A 23,337-nucleotide genomic window follows, 5' to 3' on the forward strand; every position below is an offset into this window, starting at 1 on the left:
GGGATCAAACCCATGCCCCCTGCATTGGGAGCATGGAGTCTTAACCACGGGACTGCCAGGGAAGTCTCTGGACTCTTTCTTTTAGATATTTCTCTAGGGTTAATGAATAATTTTCACAGCTCTATTATTCAAATTACACTTCCTTCACAAGTCACATTCAGATTTTACCTCTTGTAAGTTTTCTAAGTTTAGCAAGATGATTTTTAGTGTCTTATCCAAATCTGTTCAACTGGCTCTGGGAGCAGTTATGTTCTTTTTAAAGAATCATTTACATTAACTTTCTTCCCTTTCACATTCGACTTATAAAATAATTTACTTCTGGATTTTTGTTGAATTGATAAAATTGAAGAAATGGTATCTTGTCAATCAGAGCTAGTATAACTAGTAATAATCTATGCTTTTTCCATAACTCAGTAACATTAGCATTTACAGGAAGAGAAAGGCCATTTCTATTCACATGTTTTACTTTAATCTGATGAGATATACATTTTTTTCTATAAAACCAGTGTCAAAGGTAATCATGAAAAGCTCAAGCATCAAAAGTAAAAGTCTACTTTTTTGATAGCAAAGAGAAAGAAATACATCTCACATAAAATATTAATCAAATTTAACTACCTGGAGACACACTGTAATGATTTTGTGAAAGTTAGTCCTTGATCAGTTTGAATGGAAATATCCATACTTCTACATCATTGCTGAGATTGTCTTTGCCAGAAACTGGAGCATCTTTAGGGAAAGCAGTATACTTGAACAGTTTTACACAACAGACATTTTATAAAGAACTGCTTATATGTGAGGCAAATTTAAGCACTGTAGGGGTTGAAAATACTTTCGTGGCATAGTGTCAGCCCTACTTTTATGGGGGAACTTAGTAACAAGGCCACACCTGAGAGGGAAAGCTTCGAGGTAGACAGATACTCATAGATTCATTCACTCATTCATTAGCCCATATATCTACTCATTGATTAAAAAATGTTCATTGATCACTTACTGTGTGCCAGGCACTTGCCATCATCAAGGATACAATGATGTGATGAACAAAACAGATGCTTCCTGAACCTTCAAGAAACTTACCTTTCTATGGGAATGAATGATATTAAAAAATAATTAAAGACTTGTTTAACTGCAAATGTAACAATGGCTACAAAGTTAAGAGCTGTGTGTTCTGAAAGCCTATTGCAAGAGCAAATGGATTCAGGGAAGATTTGAGACCCAGAGGATGAGCAAGAATTAGACAACAAAGTTAATAAGCCATGGGTCAGAATAGCTTTTTATATAGTCTAATATCCTGATAGTATTCTAGAAATGAATTAATTTTTTATGGTTCTAGTGCCCTCAAAGGCAGCTATTATGCCTGAGATCACTAGCTACCTACCCCGTCTTTATTCTTTTTCTTCCTTTCTAACAGGACCCAATTTTATTTAGAAGAACAACATTCCCAGGTTAAAACAACTACTTTTTTAAAGTTTCCTTATAGCTATAGAATGGTTATTTGACACAGTTTTAACCAACGGGAAGAAAGCAAAAGTTACTGGTTTGGCTTCTAAGAAAGTTCCTCTTGGAAAGTGTTTCAGCTGTTAAACAGTTTTTGCCTTTGTCCTTCCTCTTCATTTCTGAAATGAGAATGCTATGGCTAAAATCTTGAGAACGTTAGGATGAGGGTCACAATCTAAGTATGGTAAAACAGAAAGCATGAAATGGTCTAGACCCCCAGTGTTATTGGGGATCCTCTAGGCTCCTGTATTCCTACTGTCAGTTTTCTTTAATTTGAGAGAATAAAAGAAAAATTAATCTGCAAATACGTAGGGTACATAGAATCCTATCTGTGGGAACCTTGCCTTCTCATCAGATGGCTTTATTCTCTTCTGCTCTTATACTGACAAAGAAAGAAATATTCAAGCAGATATGGTATATTTGTTTAATGTGCTTTTTATATGTTTATGTGTCTATATAAACTATAAGTAATAGAATAATTAAAAAATAGAGGATATCAATTCTAGTTAGAGTGATCAAGAATGCTTCATGGACGATGTTCCATTTTAACTGAGCTTTAAAATTGTAAAACTGCCTTCACAATTTAAAAAGGCTTTGCATACCAAGGAGAATCTCCTGAATTTTTTCCCATAGACACTCAGGAGCCAATGAATGCTTCCAGCAGATGTCTGTCATGTTTCAGTACAATAACTTATTTGCTACTGGGATGCCAATGATGTGAGACTGAAAGACCTAAAGGTTAAAGAGGCAGTTAATACAGTTGTCAAGTAGTATTTTAGAGGACTTACCAGGATCTTTTTGGTAGTAACAGAAAGAGAGCATTGATTTTTAGATATGGGGGAGAAGGGTGAAGAAATGTGATAGCCAGCTTTCTATTTTCAGGCCTGGCTAGACAAGGAATTATTGTAGGCAGGTGGGAAATGATAGATGGTTAGGTAGTTGGGGAAGGGAAGTTAATGAGTTTTATCTTAAGACTACGTGAGAATAATGATGTGGAAATGTACAGCAAACAACTAGAAATTTGTGACTTAAATGTGAATTGTATAATGTTATGTTGGAGAAATTAGGTGAAATTAATGGTTTTATTGCCTACATGATTTTGTCCATCAGCTGGTTTTGTTATTCTTTACTGGGCCTTGAAGTATCATGGTATAGCTGACAATTGTAGTTTCTTTCGTAAATCAGCATTAGGATAAAGGGTCTTTTTCACTGTGCTGGGAGAATACAGAAAATGAAATCAACACTTCCTATTTTTGACTATCACTTACAATTAACATTATGTCACATCTATATTAAAATATTTTTCTTTCTAAAGTAACATTCTTTTCTAAGTCATATATTTAAAGAGGTGTATGTTTAGAATGATGAATATTAAGAATGCTGAAAAATGGCAAGGGTAACATGTTTGTAATTATAATTTGCAATATGCAGAACAAAGATAATTTGATTATCATCTGAAATGCCTTTCTTTTCTATAAACCCAAAATTAAACAACTTGGATAAACATATTGGTAAATTGCTTTAATCAAAGTTTTCTGCATATTTAGGCAAACTTCACTACATTTATGGCCTATAATTTTTTTCACCATATATATTTGATTAAAGATTTTGATTTGAAGCTTTGATTGAAAATATCCTTCAAGTCTTCTTAAGTCACTTCACTAATGTGACAAACTTCATCATAAAAGAAGCTCTAAGTGACTTTTTAATAATTATGTATTTGGGATTTTAAACTAAAATTTTAGACCAGAATATTCTTAGCTATGAAATAACAGCTAGAACAAGTGTACCCCTGAATAAATAAATTTTAGCCCAAATCATAGTTAATGATTTACTAAATCATGCTACCTAGCAGTGTGTGTGTGTGTGTGTGTGTGTGTGTGTGTGTTATGTGTGTATACATATGTACCTTACTGGAAACAGAAATGGAAGAACAGTTATTTCTTGTAAGAAGTAGTTCTGGTTTAATTGCCTAGGATATTAACTCTCGTAAAGTATATGAATTTCTCTCACATAGCTATTATTATTAAACCTGCTGTGTATCTCTGTGGACTCGTCCTACTGGTGAGAGTTTGTCTCCTAAGCACAGGAAGACTGAGATTCCACTCTGCCTTTGTGGCTCTGCAACTTCTTCATGTTGCCCTTCTGAGTTTTTGATTGAGTGCCTGAGGGTCTCTTTTTTTCTCCCCGGAAGTCCTACCCTTTACAAATTTTCAGCTTACTCTTTAGCTTCCTATGCCATTCGGGTTCAAAACTTGGCAAATATCCTGAGAAAGAGGCTTGTACTCTGTTGCCAGCCCTTGTTCTAGTGCGACTTTGGCTCCTAATCATCAGAAGACTGCAAATTTTATTGTCTCTTCAACCCAGACTTCTGTTCTTTTGCCTGTTCTAGCACACAGCAAATAGTCCATCATAAAGAACCAGTAATGAATTTGGTCTCCCCTAGTCTTCAGTCCCTTATGATAGACTGTGTGACCTTTGAAAGCTCCACTAGTTCTTCTTTTCCTTAGAATAATCTGTCTGCCTATGAAAAACCTAATCTTTTGCTCTTGCCCTGACTTGCTAAATGCACATATAGAAGAAAGCAGCTTGCAGTGTAAACTCATATTAGAAGGGCTTTCCCCATTTTTGAATTTAGTACATAAAATCCTCTTTGCTTTCACAGATCTCTTATATATTTAAAATTATGATTTTAATATTTTACCATTTTTGAAAAGTAAAAATGATTTATCAAAACCTACTCATTGGTGGAAACGCTGGAATAGCTACTTTAATTACAAATAAAACATGTTAAGACAAAATGCGATTTAGAAATAAACAGTCACTCTCACTTAATATTTTTAAAAATTAAATTTACCATAATAATATGATAATTAAAAATTTTTATGCACAGCTCCACAAATATATACAGCAAATATTGACAAAACTACAGGGAGAAACAGACAAATCCAAAAATAAAAATCTATCCTATTTTATTTATCTGTATAGATCTATCTTTAAAAGACAGAATAGAGTTGACCACCTTGTGATGTTACTGATCAAGAAAAAAATGAGAAATGGCAAAAATAACAAATATCAAAAATGTAAAGAAGGCCATTTCTGCAGATTCTTGAAGCAAGAAACAGACAATATTTTTTCTTAATAAATTTGAAAACTCAAGACAACATGGTCAACAGTCCTTACTAAAGAAAAATATAATCCAGAGTTAATATATTATCTAAAATGTCTATTTTTCAACCAAAACTTATTAGATATGCAAATATCAGGTAAGTATATTTCATACTTAGGGGGAGTATGAGAAACCTACTCTGGTAAGATTAGACATTGTATCAAACAGATGAAGATTTCAAAGCAGTCATCATAAATATATTCAAAGAATCAAGGGAACTTATGTTTAAATAACTGAAGTAAAATATACTGAGTTAGACAATAGGGAATCTCAATAAAGAAATAGAAACAAGCAGGCAAGCAAGCAAAAGCACCAAAAAAAGAATTCTAAAATTATAAAGTACAATAATGCAAATGAAAAATTCACCAGCTGGACTCAATAGCAGATATGAGATGACAGAAGACAGAATCAGTGAACTAAATAATAGCTTGATAGAAACCATTAAATCTGAAGAAAAAAGAACAAAAGATTGACAAAATGAATAGTTTCAGAGACCTTTGGGTGAATGTCACATATTCCAATATATATGTAATGATAGTCTCAGAAAGGGAGGTGAGAAAGAAAGGGGCAGAAAAAACATTTGAAGAAAAGATAGCTGAAAACTTTCCAAAATTAATGAAAAACATGAATATACAGATCCAGGAAGTTCAGTGAACTGCTAAGTAATAACATAAAGATGTCTAACACTCTTAGACATATCATAGTCAAACTGCTGAAAACCAAAACAAAGAGAACATCTTGAAAGTGAAAAACAATTTATTACGTACAGTGGAAATAATATGATCATGAACTTGTCATCAGAAAAATGGAGGCTGGGACTTCCCTGGTGGTCCAGTAATAAAGAATCTGCCTTACAATGTGGGGGACATGAGTTTGAACCCCGGCTGGGGAACTAAGATCCCACATGCCACAGGGCAACTAAGCCTGCATGCCACAACTACTGAGCTCACGTGCCTCAACTTCAGAGCCTGTGTGCCACAAACTATAGAGCCTGCGCACTCTGGAACCTGCGCACCACAACTACAGAGCCCAGGCACCCTGCAGCCCGCATGCCACAACTAGAGAAGAGAGAAAACCTGCATGCCACAACTAGAGAGAAGCCCGCACACTGCAGCAAAGAGCCCGCTTGCCTCAACGAAGATCCCGCGTGCCGCAGCTAAGACCTGACGCAACCAAAAAAAAAAAAAAAAAACTCTTAAAAAAAAAAGAAAGAAGGTAATGGAGGCCAAAAATCAATGAAATGACGTATTCATAATGCTGAGAGAAAAACAAGTCAACCAAGAATTCTGTAGCCAGTGGAAGCATCATTAAAAAATGAAATGTGAAATAAAGACATCCCCAAGTCCTTTACCATAGCATGGTAAAAGGAAAATTTATTTTGAGGCTAAAACTTGAGTTCAGTCTTTATTTGCATTGTGCATACATCTTGGGAGACAACTCCGTGATCAAATGCTCCATTTCTTGCTGGACCTGGGAGGTTTAATTGTTGATGTTTGGTAATTAGAGTTTTGGAAGATAAGAGCATGCATGCAGTTTAATATGTCCAAGGTTAGAGAGTATATGAAATTTCACATGTCAAAATGGCAGGGAACAGGGATGGGAAAAATACTGAAGTTTTTGAAATGAGGAGCTGGTCTTTGGGGCTCCAGGTCAGTTAGGCTTGGATTTTAAGTGGTTAATATAAGGGTTCTGCATGGGGAATTGTGAATGGGCTTCAACTCAACTTAACATGGTTAAATAAAACCACAAAATATGGGAAAAGGTTTTTCCAAAATACAAACAGGGTGACCTGCCTTCCTTTGAAGTTGGTTGCCACCAGTGACTTTTTTTTTTTTACTGCCTGATTCACTGTCTTCATGTGATTCCCAGCAACTTAACTACTTTGGATTTTGTTGTTGTTTGTTTGTTTGTTTGGGGCTTAAAATACTAGGAGCTTTCCTTTCACATATCCTGTTGGTATCTTTCTTCAGGAAAGGGTGATATCACTGAGGGTTTCATGTAGTCCCACAACTAATAGAAATAATAATGCTAATAATGATGATAATGGCAATGAAAGCAAATACCAGTGCATGTATCAGGTATGTTGATCTAAACAAATAGACTGCCAGATACTTCTCCAGCTAAGATGAGTTTATCTGAGATCAGCAGAGAATTGCAGTTTGGTGTCTGCAACCATGGTGAGCCATGTGCAACTCCCTGCAGGGCAAGGGAAGGAGAACACTTTTACAGAGAGGAAAAGGGAAGTTAGGAGGGCTATAGAAAACAGAGTCCATGGCGTTTCATTAGCTGAGTCCTTGCCAGGAAAGAAGAGGGTCTTTCTTCTTCCTGTTGGGCTCTGCTGTTGTCCCATGGTTTGAGAGCTCTCCCTCCTGATCTTCTGACTATATTTAATTGAGGTTTTTGTCTATTAATTTTTTTATAGATACCATTCTAAGAATTTCACATACATCAATTATTTTAATTCTATGATTATTTATGTCATTTTTTAGGTAGGGCCTTGGTTTTCCAGATGAAGAGGTCAAGACACCTTAGACTTAGCTTTAATTTGCATTGAGACATAGCTTTTATTTCATCATTTTATGGCATTTTCCCTCAGCCTCTAATTGCTCTTTCAGTTTGTCCTCCCACTGTTGCCTCTGGGAACATAACTGCTAGCTCTATCAGTGCCATCACTAGAATAGAATATTTTTTTTTAATTCAGCTTCTTTAAACTAAAAAATAAATAAAATAAATCTAAAATGGAATTTTTAATGTTCTGTGTCTTTTTGAATAACTGGCTGCCAGTTGAAAGGCTGGCGTTTGAGTCTGTGACCTAGATTCATGTCCTAGGTTTTTAAAATTAGACCAGGAAGATGAGACTCAGGTAATTTTGGCTTTTATGCTGGGACTCAGATTCTGCTGCAAAGCATGTGGAATTTCCCAAACACAGGAACAGGATTCAAGTACTGGGTTAAAAAAAAAAAAGGTATGAGAAATGTCTATTGTATCCACTCATCATGTGCCTTCTCTGTTTTCTGTGATGTACAAAGGATCACCAACAGAAATTTGATGATCTTATCTATACATACTATTTTTCCCTGAAATGGTGTGTAAAGTACTATGTATAGGTATTGTTTAAGTTATTGCTTTTAAACAGGGTTTCAGATTTGTCTTACTAATCCTAGGAATTAATTAATGCCTAGAAAATTTATTTGACATATTAATCTCTTGGTTAGATAAAGTGAGAGTTGAGGATGAGTAAGATGAGCCTAGACACATCAGTAAAGGACACAGGTAGGGAATAAGTTTTCAGAGAAGCACAAAAATGCTATAAAAAGATATGGTCATGATGAGGGTAGTACATTTTCACTTGGTAGAAGAGCCAGTGAATCTAATGAAATTTAGGGTAGCTAGTTTGACAAAGTTTTCTAGAGGGGAACACACTATTGTTGAAGAAAACTGATCACTTGTGCAGTTACTTACTTTTTCTTCGAGGCATTAAAAAAGAAAAAAACCAAAAAAGGTTCCTATGTGTCAGCAGCCAAATCCATAAGTCATATCTAGGCTAGGCCCTGGAAGAGGGGCTAGATGGTGACTCCAGGCAGGGTGCTAAGGGAAGCAAGAACAGTAACAGCTTCTGATAAGAAAATGAAAATGCATAGTAGTGATAATCAAGATCTTTGTAAAGCTTTCCTAAATACTCTGAGTACATTGTACTCATGATTTCTTTGTGCTTTTGTGCTCTCTTCTACTTTCCTTTCACATACCACAGAAGCAGCCCCGAAAGATCCAAAAGTCATCTTTGGAGCTATTGCTTCTATTGCTTATCCTCCGCCTACCTTTAATAAATGTACTCCTAATGCAGACAAGAAGCAAACAGCTGTTGACATTTCTTAGTTGACTTATATATTGTGGCATTTGTGTTTGACACAGTACTTAAACCAGAAATATGGGGCTTCATGTAAGAATCTCCTCTGCTAGTCATGATCAGTACTTTTACCATATTTAGTGATTCTTTGGAAGTGGGAGATAATGTTGTTGGCTTGTGCTTGAGGGTGATAATAGGGATATAAGGAACAAGAGAAAGTATGTTTTATAAAGTATGGCTCCTAGATGGACTTCAAAAGTTTGCTTTCTCAGTATCCAAATTTGTTTGAATTATTTGAAACATTAAAATTCTTCTCTGTTGGTCTAGACCCTGTTTGTTCAGTCTTGTTTTTTACGTTGAAATTAGCTTTTGTAGAATAGTAAGATTAGCTAACCCTTTTGTAGAATCAGGAACTAATCTAAGTATTTTACTTGTTTTAACTCATTTAATCCTCACAGCAACCCAGTGACATATGATATAAATTTTATAGTTTCCCCACTTACAGATGAGGACACTGAGGATCACAGAGGTTAAGTAGCTCTCTTAGGATCCCACAGCAAGTAAGGAGCAGATATGTGGAACCAAAGAAGTCTAGTGCTAGAGTCTCTACCCTTATCCACAATACAAGTCTCCTGCCTGCCAGAAAATCATTAAAACTTTAAAAGTTTGGTGTTTATACATAATACAGATGAACAGATTTGTTATATATATAATATGTTATGTGTTAAAATAATTTGAAGAAAATGAGTTTTATAAGTTTCCATTGAGGTAATTAGCTAATGGTTTCCAGGCATTAATTGTGCAACAAATACATGATATTTTTTATTTAATTTAGTTTAGAATTATTATTGTGTTTATTAATATCCGTGTGGTTTATGTTGATTAAAAATGTTAATATAACTGTGGAGCATGTAAAGAGCCATAAGTGATGAAAGGGGAAGCCTTTTAACTTAATTGAAATCTATTAAAATGAAATAAACAGTCTCATTTGTAGAATAAGTAAGGTGTGCTCACATAGGACAGTTAAGCAGGAATAGTTTTGCTGCTTAAGAAAACAAATAATCACTGCTCTCATTTCTGTATGAAATTTGATTTTCATTATGAAATTTGAAAATTAGAGTTTGATCTATATTATGAAGGCTTTTTTTTTTAAGAATGTGAACCTATACTTCATAATTCTGTTAATTTTATCTTAGATTTTTACAAGTGAATTTAAGGAGGGCATAGATTTAGGGATACTCTTTTAAATTTCCACTTTTAATGGTTAATTAAAGAAAATTTTCATATTTTCTATTATCATTGCTTAATGTGACATATGCTATTATCTTTTTGGAAATTTTCTATATGTTTATGCTAGTCCATTGAAATTTGTTTCAGGATGTTCCAGCACCAGGCACCTATGATGTTCAAAAACCATATGAGATGTCTCAAGTTCAGCATAAATACATGCCACCTCATAGTGTGGTGGCTAGAATAAAACATGCCTCGTTTCTTAGCACAACTCCTCGGTTCCTGGACAAAATGAATGATGGGCCAGGTAAGTATAGACTGTCTTTTTAAAGAAATGGAAACAAAATCTAAAGTTTCCTTGTTAAAATAGACAATTGTAAACATATATTTACATTTATCATGTCTCTTTTAAGTGTGCAGGACAAAAAAATAACCTCTAGATTTTAGATGTTTTTTCAACTGTAAGAAGATTTGTTTGGAGTTTTATGTCTTTTAATTTTACCAAAGACAATTTTACTAATTTTACTAAAGCTAATAAGTCATATCCTATTAGAGAAAAAAACCAAACTCTTAATATGCTATAGTTATTAGAGGAGAAATAACTACTGATATGGAAGATCAGTTGTATACAGGATATATATCATGCCTGTCTCATGGAATTATTTTAATTTTCCTCAAGTATTAAGAAAGCAGCTATATAAAAGGTAAAAATTTATTTGAGGGGTTGAAATTCCAAAAATGATTTTTAAAATTGGGATTGGTTCATCTACTAGTAATGGCATTTTTATATTAAATAGAATGAAATAACTTTCCCTGATAATGAAAATGAACCGGTAAGTAGATTATTTCACACAAGCGAATTAGATAAAGAATGAGAACAAGAGTTTTCAACAGCAATTTACAAATGTATTGCCATTAAGTAACCAAACTGTTGTAATGAATCTTTATGAGACTATGAAGAGAAAAAATGAAACAGAATGGAGTTTTTAATGAAAAATCAAAGCGGGAGAATACGATGGGTCAAGCAAATAAGAATGCTTGGGAGACCCTGAGATCCATAGAGACTTGCTTTATTTTTCACTGTCTTTCAGGAATCAAGTATATTACCAACTTAAAGGTCCATTTTAAGTCCAAATTTAGCCTTTCTTATTTTCTTTTTCTTCTCTTGAGTTATTGTACCATTGTTGATTTTGTCAGGTTTTAGCTTTGCTTTGAAGTAGAATTCAAATTCCTTTACTATGTTTCTGACCACACTCGTTATGTGGTCACCCAGAAATGGTGCAGGGAAATTAGTTCTTTGAAGTTTAGGTACTATCACTGTCACCGTGACCAAGCACAATCAATCAAGTAACAAATATCTATTCCAGAGTCTCTTAAAGTAGATTAGATTGATCTTCATATTTTCTGAAGATTTTTTTTTCTCTTTGCCTTTACTCTTGTCTCCATAAAAATTATTATAGATGCAATGCGTAGTAAGAGCTTCAGTTAAGTTCCAGGATTGGCACTCTGACTTTTCATTGCTTCAGTATTTAGCCTAGGGCAAGTAAATTCACTAATTGTTTCATTAGTTTCTATTTTACAAAAGTGAGATAATATTTGCCACCTACTTGGCTCTCATGAGAATACTAAAGAGTAATAAGACTATATTTCAAAGTCATTTTCAGAACCGCTGAAGCTCCTTAGAAGTATAAAATCTTATTATAATATGAAACATGTTTCTTCTTAATGCCAAGCCAACACTAGCTTCTGAAAGAATTTGGGACAGGGAAATATCTTCATTATGAAGACAGTTATTATTTGGAAGTCAAAGACATATGGACTGTCAAAGTCACTATACAACTGTAAATTAGCCAGCTTGCTAAATGAAAAGAGTTTATCACAATGAGCCAATACTTCATTAAGTTTGCCATCCTGCATCTTAATGTAGCCTATAATTCAGATAAATCATAGCAGAAATCCCACATGCCTCTATAATCAACACATTAGAGAAAAACATATGGATTTCTGAAGCTATTACCTGATGCAATGATTATGAAATCTGATTTCCTCTGACATATGTGGATACTGTGATAATTATGGGATTCATTATTTTGAACTTAATCTGCTATCTTAAGGTATACAGTCCAAAATATGTCTAACATAGATTTAATAGGTGACCAGGGCCAATTTAATATCCATGCTTTGTTTTGGTAATTGAAGATTAAGTTCTATTTGTCCTGTTACATTGATCCAATCAAGGCAAAGAAGTCAGGTGTGATATTATCAACTCTCTAAATAGATTCCTCTTTTTTTGTTAATTTTCATTTAGGTTAGGTTTTTTATTGATCAATATGACAAACAATTCTTGATTCTAAAATGAGAATAGGGCTTCCCTGGTGGCACAGTTGTTAAGAATCCACCTGCCAATCCAGGGAACATGGGCTTGAGCCCTGGTCTGGGAAGATCCCACTTGCCGCTGAGCAACTAAGCCGGTGTGCTACAACTACTGAGCTTGTGCTCTAGAGCCCGTGAGCCACAATTACTGAGCCCACGTGGCATAACTACTGAAGCCCACGCATCTAGAGCCCATGCTCCACAACAAGACAAGCCACCACAATGAGAAGCCGTGCACCGCAACGAAGAGTAGCCCCCACTCACTACAACTAGAGGAAGCCTGTGCGCAGCAATGAAGACCCAATGCAGCCATAAATAAATAAATAAATAAATAAATAGAAAGATAGATAGATAAATAAATAAATTAATTAATTAAAATGAGAATAGCCCATTTATATTTACAGTTCTTAATACCATTTAACTTTTGCTGGGTACAACTAGTATGTTAAGTCTTTGGATTTTTTAAAAAATCATTTTTTTTTTTTTAAGAGCAGTAATACTTTATTTTATTTTTTTTTAATTTTTTGCCTTATAACAAATTTAATCAGTTATACATATACATATGTTTCCATATCCCCTCCCTTTTGCGTCTCCCTCCCAGCCTCCCTATCCCACCCCTCCAGGCGGTCACAAGGCACCAAGCTGATCTCCCTGTGCTATGCGGCTGCTTCCCACTAGCTATCTATTTTACATTTGGTAGTGTATATATGTCCATGCCACTCTCTCACTTTGTCCCAGCTTACCCTTCCCCCTCCCCATGTCCTCAAGTCCGTTCTCTAGTAGGTCTGCATCTTTATTCCCATCTTACCCCTAGGTTCTTCATAACCATTTTTAATTTTTTTTTTAGATTCCATATATATGTGTTAGCATACGGTATTTGTTTTTCTCTTTCTGACTTACTTCACTCTGTTTGACAGACTCTAGGTCCATCCACCTCACTACGAATAACTCGATTTCATTTCTTTTTATGGCTGAGTAATATCCCATTGTATATATGTGCCACATCTTCTTTATCCATTCATCTGTCGATGGACACTTAGGTTGCTTCCATGTCCTGGCTATTGTAATAGAGCTGCAGTGAACATTGTATGTACCAAGTTTTAATTCATGGACATGTAAATGACTTTGTGATTGATCTAGCTCAGGTAAAGTAAAATTGTTAAGTGGAAAAGAATTAAACATTATCTCTCATAGTGATCTGTTTTTGGACATTTAGAGGTGAAAAATACTCAGCAAATTTAAAAAGAAAATGAAGAAAACTTTGAGAGTGTGGAAAATTGGGCACTTTCCTACATCGTGGTGGAAGTATAAGTTGATATCAGTGATTGTCAAGGGCAGGCTGGCAGAATGTTTCAAATAATCATGCCATTTAACCTAAAACTCTCCTTCTGGGATTACCCTAAAAAATAATTAATAGTATGTCCAAAGTTTTAAGCATCAAGTATATTCATCCAAAAATACTAATAATGAAGTTTTTAATGTCCTAAATGAAAGAAAAACAGGGTTAAGTTAACTCTGAGGTAAAAACTGAAGAGTCCTGTGAAAAATTTAAAAATGGTATATATTGCTTAAACCTGATAACAAGATAGGATTCATTTGACCAATCATTTAACCAATCATTTAACAAATATGCACTGAGAGCTTTTTATGTATTAGCAGTGTTCTAGGGACTTGTGATAGAGCAGTGAACAAAATATAAATGTTTTTTCATAGAGCAAAGTTTTAGGATGGAGACATTTAATAAATGAATGAAGAAATAGATCAATAGATTGATAGATGAGGGAAGGAAGAGAAAGAAAAAGAATGAATACTAGGTGGCTATAAATGCTATGGAGAAAAAGAAAAGGAGGATTGGGAGTTCATTGTGGGTTCTGCATCAATTTCAAAAATGTTATTGGTGAAGACCTCACTTAGAAAATGATCTGTGATTGAACAGCCTTAGGGTGGTAAAAGATTGTGTTTTGCTTTTTAATTTTTAATTGTTTTCTCTATATGAACATACAATGCTTTATAGTAAGTAAAAACGATTTTAATATTTTTAAATAGAAAGGAGTTGAAGTTTAAAGCATAATTTTAATTAAAATCAAATATTTAAGTGAATGATTAAGCAATCCATAGCATATAATACAACATTTGTAGGCTGAACATAACAGGTACTGAGACTTATTTTATGTAGAAAGTATAGATCATTTCTAATGAAAATAACATTGTGATTTCTGCATCACATTCCCACAGGAAATTATTTTAGGAAACAAATATAATTCATCTTAGAAGTTAATTGAACATATCCCATGAAGATATTTCTGTTCACTTTTTCAATAAACATAAGCAATACCTTTGACATAAAAATCAGTGGAGTGTGAAAACTAATTATTTATTCTATTTTCTCAGTGGCTTGTAATATTATCGATTCAGAAATACTATGGAATTTATGGAAATGCAGTTCATCCCACTTGCCGAGTGCTGTTAACCTATTGCAATAAATATGTAATTTTTTGGTTGTTTTTCTTTAGCTTCCAGAAATGCTTTTAGGCTGTTAAAATGCAAGATAATTCTGAGTATAGGCAAAAATTGATCAGGTCAGTTTTGGAGACTGGTTGATTTTATATCATTATTAAAAATGGTGGAAATTTTATTTTTGAAAATGAGCTATTAGTTTTCAATCTCAAGTTATTTTTGTTTCTTTGGGCACTGCATATATATTTAAAGTAAATTCTTCTTATTTATACATAATTTGAGAAAGATCAATTTATTAATAAGTATGTCATAGGTAAAATTACCCTAAATGTAATATACAGAATACTAGTTGTCTGAGTTATTCACTTTGTGTAGTAAAGAATCTTTGAAGACTGTGGGAAAATCTTAATCTGAGGAGAGATCGACTATGTTGGGTGGGGTGGGGGGCAGGAAAGAGCTGACGCAAAATATTTTAGAATATAAAGGATAACAGAATCAAAGTCTGAAGTAGAGTGGTAGCCTTAAAACAGAAAATGGACTTTGTTAATTGAGGGGGGAGGTAAGTTGTAAAGAATAACTGAAAATATATAGATTTTATATAGAGAGATAATACAGGTATACTTCTTTTTTCTGTACTTTGCATTATTGCACTTGGCAGAAACTGCGTTTTTCACAAATTGAAGTTTTGTGGTAACCCTGCGTCGAGCAAGACTATCCATACCATTTTTTCCAACAGCATTTGCTCACTTCCTGTCTCTGTGTCACATTTTGGTAATTCTTGCAATATTTCAAGATTTTTCATTATTATTATATTTGTTATGGTGATTTGTAGTCAGTGATCTTTGATGTTATTATTGTAATTGTTCGGGGGCACCATCAACTGCGCCCATATAAGATGGCAAACTTAACTGGTAAATTATGTGTTCTGACTGCTCCACTGACTTGCGGTTCCCTGTCTCTCTCCCTCTTTCCTCCCTATTCCCTGATACACAACAATATTGAAACGAGGCCAATCAATAACCCTACAGTGGCCTATAAGTGTTCAAGTAAAAGGAGATACTGCATCTCTCACTTTAAATCAAAAGCTAGAAATGATCAAGTTTAGTGAGAAAGGCATGTTTGAAAGCTGAGATAGGCTGAAAGCTAGGCCTCTTCTACAAGTTAGCCAAGTTGTGAATGCAAAGAAAAGGTTCTTGAAAGAGATTAAAAGTGCTACTCCAGTGAACACACCAATGTTAAGAAGGCTAAACATCCTTACTGCTGATATGGAGAAAGTTTTGGTGGTCTAGATAGAAAATCAAACCAGCTACGAATTGCATTAAGCCTAAACCTAATCCAGTACAAGGCCCTTACTCTCTTTAATCCTCTGAAGGCTGAGAGAGGTAAGGAAGCTGCAGAAGAAAAGTTTGAAGCTAGCAGAGGTTTGTCGATGTGGTTTAAGGAAAGAAGACATCTCTATAACGTAAAAGTTCAAGGTGAAGCAACAAGTAGAAGTTTCAGCAAGTTATCCAGAAAATCTAGCTAAGGTAATTAGTGAAGGTGCCTACACAGAACAACAGGTTTTCAATGTAGACAAAACAGCGCTCTGTTGAAAGAAGATGCCATCTAGGACTTTCATAGGTAGAGAGGAGAAGTCAGTGCCTGGCTCCAAAACTTCAAAGAGCAGGCTGACTCTCTTGTTAGGGGCTAATGCAGCTGGTGACTAAGTTGTACCCAATACTCATTTACCTTTCCAAAAACCCTAGGGCCCTTAGGAATTATGCTGTATCTATTCTGCCTGTGCTCTATAAATGGAATAACAAAGCCTAGATGACTGTACATCTGTTAACAACGTGGCTTGCTGAATATTTGAAGCCCACTGCTGAGACCTGTTGCTCAGAAAGAAAAGATTCCTTTCAAAATATTTCTGCTCATTGACAATGTACCTGGTCACCCAAGAGCTCTGATGGAGATGTTCAATGAGATTAATGATGTTTTTAAGCCTACTAATGCAACATTAATTCTACAGCCCATGGATCAAGGAGTAATTTTGAGTTTCAAGTCTTATTATTTAAGAAATACATTTCATAAGGACCTAGCTGCCATAGGTAGTGGCTCTTCTGATGGATCTGAACAAAGTCAATTAAAAACCTTCTGGAAAGGATTCATCATCCTAAATACCAGTAAGAACATTTGTGATTCATGGGAAGAGGTGAAAACATCAACCTTAACAGGAGTTTGTAAGACCTTGATTTCAACCCTCAGGATGACCTTGAGGGGTTCAAGACTTCAGTGGAGGAAGGAACTGCAGTCATGGTAGCAATAGTAAAAGAACTAGAATTAGAAATGGAGCCTGAAGATGTGACTGAATTGCTGCAATCTCATGATAAATCTTAACAGATGAGGAGTTGCTTCATATGGATGAACACAGAATGTGTTTTTTTTTAAAAGATGGAATCTACTCCTGGTGAAGATGCTGTGAAAATTATTGAAAGGATTTTGAATATTACATAAACTTATGTGATAAAGTAGCACCAAGGTTTGAGAGGACTGACTCCAATTTTGAAAGAGGTTCTCCTGTGGGTAAAATGCTATCAAACAGCCTTGCATGGTGTAGAGAAATCATTCATGAAAGGTAGAATCAACCTATATGCCAGACTTCATTGTTGTCTTATGTTAAGAAATTGCTGCAGCCACCCCAGTCTTTAGCACCCCCCACCCTGTTCAGTCAGCAGCATCAACATTGAGGCAAGACCCTCTACCAGCAGAAAGATTACAACTTGCTGAAGGCTCAGATGATGGTTTAAAGGTTTTTAGTGATAAAGAATTTTTTAGTTAAGATATATGCATTCTTTTAGACATAATGCTACTGCACACTTAACAGACTATAGTGTAACGTAAGCATAACTTTATATGCACTGGGAAACCAAAAAATTTGTGTGACTCACTTTATCAAGATATTCTCTTTATTGCAGTGGTCTGGAGCTAAACCCACAATATCTCTGAGGTATGCTTGTATATAGAGGAGAGCTTATCTCAAACATCTTGTAAGTTTGGCATTGTATAATGGAATGAATTATAAATTGATAAAACAAAAAGTCCACATGGTTTTAAACATTATTATGTCAACTTGAACTAAGAGGAATGGACACAATATATAAAATAAAAAGACTTGGACTCTTGAGTTTCTATAGGTAGGAAATTGGCTGAAAAAACTATCTAGTTGCAAACATAGGTTACTTTTTATGGAAAAGGAAGGATAACTTAGAGGACAGAACCAAGAACACACAGAATGGAGTTGTTGAACATACTATACTGAACAACTCCTTGGAAGTAGGACTGAACCCTCATCTATGAAGTGGCAACTTGTGCCCAGCTGGATTTGAAATGCTATGCAACTGTAAGTGCTATGCTTCTCTCCTGTTTTTCCCCCTTTGGACAGATGTGTTTTAGCATTCATTTTTCGACTGTTATACCATTAGGCTGATAATTTATCTCTTTAGTTGAAAGTCTTTAGATTGAAAGAAACAGTATTCAAAAGGCTGCACCAGAAGAACTACAACAGGGGAGTCTCATTCACCTCTGAACCAGAATTAGATGACAGGACCCTGGACTTTGAGTTAATGCCATAATGGGATGAAATCTGGGAGTCTTCAGAGCAGGGTTGCTTGAGTTTTGCATGTGGGAGACGTGAAATCTTGTGGCTGGGGAGTGGACTGTAGCAGAATGTGTTTTCCAAAGATATTTGCCACTGGATATTCCATCCTCTGTGTTCTTCACAGAGCGCGGTGTTGACACTGCTCTCATTGGGTATTGGAGTTTATTTCTGGTTTCCTAGTGGACTTTTGCTACTACCTTAACCAATAGAGTATGGCAGAACAGTTGCTATGTGACTTCTGGGGCTAAATCATAAAAATCTCTTGCACTTCTGGATGGTCCTCTTGGAATGTCCCCTCTTGAATGTAGCCACCATGCTGTGCAAAAGCCAATCAGCCAGGGAGAGGCCCATGAAGAGGAAGAGAGAGCCCCAGTCCTCTTCCTCGGAGACCCCCAGCCAGCAGCCAGCAGCCAGCACCCAGCACAGACTTGCCAGCCATGGAAGTAAGCAGCAGTGGGAATGGAGCCTCCAGCCTTCAGTCAAGTGCCCCAGATGACAACCTGTATGGCCAAGATGAGGCTTTCTCTCTGAGGCATGTCCAAAGTGCAAATTTATGAACAAAATAAATGACTATTGTCATTTTAAGCCATTAGTTTTGGAGACTAGTTCTTTATGCAGCAATAGATAACCAGAACAAATTCTAAACAGAGAAAAAAGACAAGTGAAAGCAGACATAGTTAGTTGAAAGTAAAAATATGGAATAATTGGACTGGCGGGCAAAAGAAGACTGCAGTATAGGTTCTTTTTAAAAAAACTTTCTTGAAGTACAGTTGATTTACAATGTTAATTTCTACTGTACAGCAAAGTGATTCAGTTATATATTCTTCCTCATATTCTTTTCCATTATGGTTTATCACAGGATATTGAATATAGTTCCCTGTGATATACACGGTACTTTAAGTATATAAAGTACCTTGTTCTTTATCCATCCTATATGTAATAGTTTGCATCTGCTAATCCCAAACTCCCAGTCCTTTCCTCCCCTAATCCCTGCCTCCCTTGGCAACTGGTAAAGGATTGGGAGAAACAAGAATTGGAAGGGTTGGAAGCCCAGCAAGCATGCAGTCTGAGGCAAAGTTCTGCAGAGGGTAACCTGGCTTTAGCTTGATCTCAAAGGGGATACTTGCAGTGTAAGCTATACCTGAAAGTTGTCCTACCCAGAAACAAAAGCGCTGAAGCTTTCATACTCCTATATCAATCAATCATTGATAAAGGGCTGCCCTGGGGGCACATAAATTCCCATGCAGGTCTGGATCTCTGTGCTTATGGACAAACTGGGCTCCTGACAGCATTCCTCTGAAAAAGAGCCATAGGTGCTGGCTGCTGGAGGGAAAAGCATACAATAGCTGGAGGTGTGTAAAATGTACTGAAAGGAATCTGAGAAATCTGGATGGAGCACTGACATTATCAACTTACCTGAAATTTAATAGTCAACAAATATTATAAGGTCGTACTCTGGCCTTTCACTGTGTTGGATACAATGTTTTTGGAAATGCAAAAGGAAATTCAGTTTAATCAAATATTTGTAAGATGAGTTAATCAACAATTTCTCTTTTTAAGGGTTTTTTTCCCCAAGGACTGGGCCTTGAAAGGAATTTAACAAAATGTACCTTGGAAAGTCCAAAATTAATAATCTAAGCATGATGACTGCTAGAATAATCCATTGTTTGACATTTAAGATAAATATACTCAAAGTATTTTTTGTTATTTCATTTTATCATAATAATGTAAGTTAGTAGGGTAAAACAAATAAATTATATCTCAACAAAAGTGAGGAATTATAACTGGACAGACTTGCCTTTTATGGTGTCAGTTATTTGATGTGATTCTTTCATTCTTTAATTAGTGTATTCATTCTTTCAGTAACTGTAATGAGCAGCTAATTTGTACCAGGCAGTACCTAAATTTCTGAAAGTAATTAGAAAATAAGATATTTCCTGCATTAATGGAGTTTAAAATACAAGCCTTTTAAGGGTAACATGCAATTATGATTTGTCTATATTTTATAGTTTTATAATTTTAAATTCTGTTTATCATCAGTTTTTCAATACTTGGCATACTTTTTTTCTATTCATTAGAACACAAGTAAAAATATTTTCTGACAGTATTTTAATGTTTAATATAAACACACAGTTGTACTCACCATAAAAAACAAAACATATTGGTTCTAAATATCAATGTTTTGTGTGTCCAGAGAGGCTACTATATCCTGTTACTATTTTTATTCTTTGTGAGCTAGTATTTGTATGTTGTAATAATTTAATGGGGTGAGTATATATTGTTCTTTCTTGAGCGCATTCTATTGAAAACAACTTGATGTACTGGGATAAAAATGGACTCTAGATTCTAACATAATGCATTCTAATTGGGGCTTATTTATGAGCTGAATGACTCTAAGCAAGTAATTCACTTTTCAGAGCCATAGTTTCTCAACCCATAAAAGGAAACAATTGATATCTATTTCATAAAGTTGTTGTAAAGCTTAAATTCGCTTATATGTGGAATCTAAAAAATAAACTAGTGAATATAAAAAAAAAGAAACAGACTCATGGATATAGAGAACAAACTAGTGTGGAGAGGGAAAGGGGGATGGGCAAGATAGGGGAAGAAGATTAAAAGGTAAGAACTACTTGGTATAAAATAAATAAGATACAAGGGTGTAATGTACAGCATAGGTAATATACCCAATATTTTATAATAACTGTAAATGGAGTATAATCTTTAAAAATTGTGGATCACTATGTTGTACACCTGAAACTTAAATAACACTGTAAATCAAATATACTTCAGTAAAGAAAAAAAATGGAGTTAAAGCTCCTAACATAGTACTTATAACATAGTAAGTGCTCAGTAATGTCAATTTATTTCTCTTCAACCCTTCTGTACTGTTTTTAGTTTGATCCTGCATCATTATAGAATGTTATTTAAGAAAAGATGCTGGTAATAAGATTCAGGGGGCTTAAGTAGAAGCAGGAAGACAAAGAGCAGGGTAATGCAACAAAGATAGTACAGTAGCTTGGAAAAAGATGGTAGTGGTGACAGGGTTAAGATATATATATATATATATATATATATATATATACACACACACACATATGTATATATATACACACATATATATATACACATATATATGTATATATGTAAAACAGAATTTGTTAACATTATATATGGAGATGAAGGAAAGATGACTACACAGTTTTTGACTTGATCAACTGGTTTTGCTGGGATAACTGGTAGGGAGGATTTTTTAGGGGTAACGTGGAGTGGGAAATATGCTCTGTTTTGGACATGTTACATTTAAGAGTCTACTTGAATTTTAAATTGCAATTTGGGTATATGAATTATAAACTTCAGGGATAAGATCGGGACTGACAATGAAAAATAGGGAATCATCAAGTATAGATGACATTAAGTCCATGAGATCTTCTAGGGAAATCAGGAGGAAAAGAGGGCATAGATCTGAGCTCTCAGCATTACAACTTTCAGAGGTTAATATGAGGAGGAAGAACAAATAAAAACTAGGTGTATATTTTGTTGTACAGTTTTTTAAAAGTTTTAAAATAGTTTTTAAAACTATTAGAATCAAATCAATGAATATTTTAGTGAACTGGAAAACCCATATAACCTAATCCAATGTTCAAATTATTTATTCCAAACCATTGTACAAAATAATTATGAGCAACCATTTATACACACTGGATTAAAATTACTTTTATAATTTCCAATTTTAGAAATAAATGTAGAACAGACTATAAATATGATTTAACTTATCAAAAACATTTCTATAAATTTGAAGGAAATATTTAGAGAATAGTTTGAAGTCTATCTATAAACTAGTATAAAATATTCAAGTAGGAATAAAAGACTTGAAAATCAGATATCAGAATATAACAGGCTACAAGTGCTTCTTTAAATTTTAGGCCATTATAAGTAAAGAGCTGGTAAAACATGAGGAAGTAAGATATAAATATATATAAAACTTGATTCATCTTTGCATTCTTAATAATTGCCACTTCTTATGGTTAGAAAGGTTAATTAGTATTTATATTTGACCCTGCATTTAACTATTTAGGAATGTGATATTTCTTGGCATTGTAATTTTTCAACCTTTGATTAATTTTCCAGTTTATTAATTTATATTTATACTTCTTGTCCCTAAAAAAGTTATGTTATTTTAAGAAGAGAACAAATGAATATATAAACTGATATTTGCCATCATAATTCTTTTTCTTAGGAAAAAATAAGGGTTTTACACCAGCCTTTAATAAAGTTTTAAAAATTTGCTGGTGATTCATAGGTTTTTTAAGCCACAAACTCAGTGGCTTAAACCAACACATTTATTAGCTCACAGTTCTGTAGGTCAGAAGTCTGGACAGCTTTGTGAGGTTATATGCTTAGCTTCTCAAAAGGTTGAAATCAAAGTGTTGGTGAAACTGAACTCTTATCTGGGGGTTCCAGGGAAAAATCTGTTCCCATATTCATTCAGGTCATTGGAGGAATTAAGTTCTTTGTGGTTTTAGGATTGGGGTACCTGTTTCTTTGCTGGCAGTCAGCCAGTGGGACACGGAGCTCTGAAAGGCTGTCTGCATTCCTTGGCTCATGGTTTTCTCTATCCTCAAGCTAGTAGAGGCACATCAAAATCTTATGCTTCAAGTCTCTGACTTCCTCATCTGCCACTAGCCAGAGAAAACTCTCTGCTTTTAAAGGATTCACCTGATTGGGTCAGCTTCATCCAGATAATCTCCATATTTTAAGATCAGCTGACTGGTACTTCAATAACATTGACAAAAGTCCCTTCATAGTAGTAGATAGATTAGTGGTTGTTTGGGTAACCAGGGGATGGGAACCTTGGAATGGTGTCTTTAAAATTCTGCTTATCACAATTAGTTTACTCAATTACAGTGAACACATACCTATAATTTTTCCTTCTTTCAATCTCATTATATCTTTAGTTTCTATGTATATAGGACTTGAGATATCTTCATCTCATTGCTGGTTAAGACATTAATATTTGTGTTTCTTTTCTTCCATATTTCACTTGTGTTTTAAATTTTAAATGGTCAGTTTTAGATACTTTTAATTTTCCAATTATGCTGTCTAATCTACCATTTAAAAGCATTTGTTCTG

The 23,337-nt window shown here is 34.6% G+C and overlaps 1 protein-coding gene across 1 annotated transcript in view; it reads left to right on the forward strand.

The window, feature by feature from the left end:
• STPG2 (sperm tail PG-rich repeat containing 2) overlaps positions 1 to 23,337 on the forward strand; it is a gene marked incomplete at its 3' end in the record, with an annotated part of 527,449 nt that overhangs the window by 141,683 nt on the left and 362,429 nt on the right. The window contains 1 exon segment of the mRNA XM_082642509.1: positions 9,888 to 10,047. Within this exon segment, the coding sequence (XP_082498635.1) occupies positions 9,888 to 10,047 (160 nt within the window).

This window comes from Mesoplodon mirus (assembly GCF_964341445.2).
Source record: "Mesoplodon mirus genome assembly, chromosome: 2".
Classification (NCBI taxonomy): Eukaryota; Metazoa; Chordata; class Mammalia; order Artiodactyla; family Ziphiidae; genus Mesoplodon; species Mesoplodon mirus.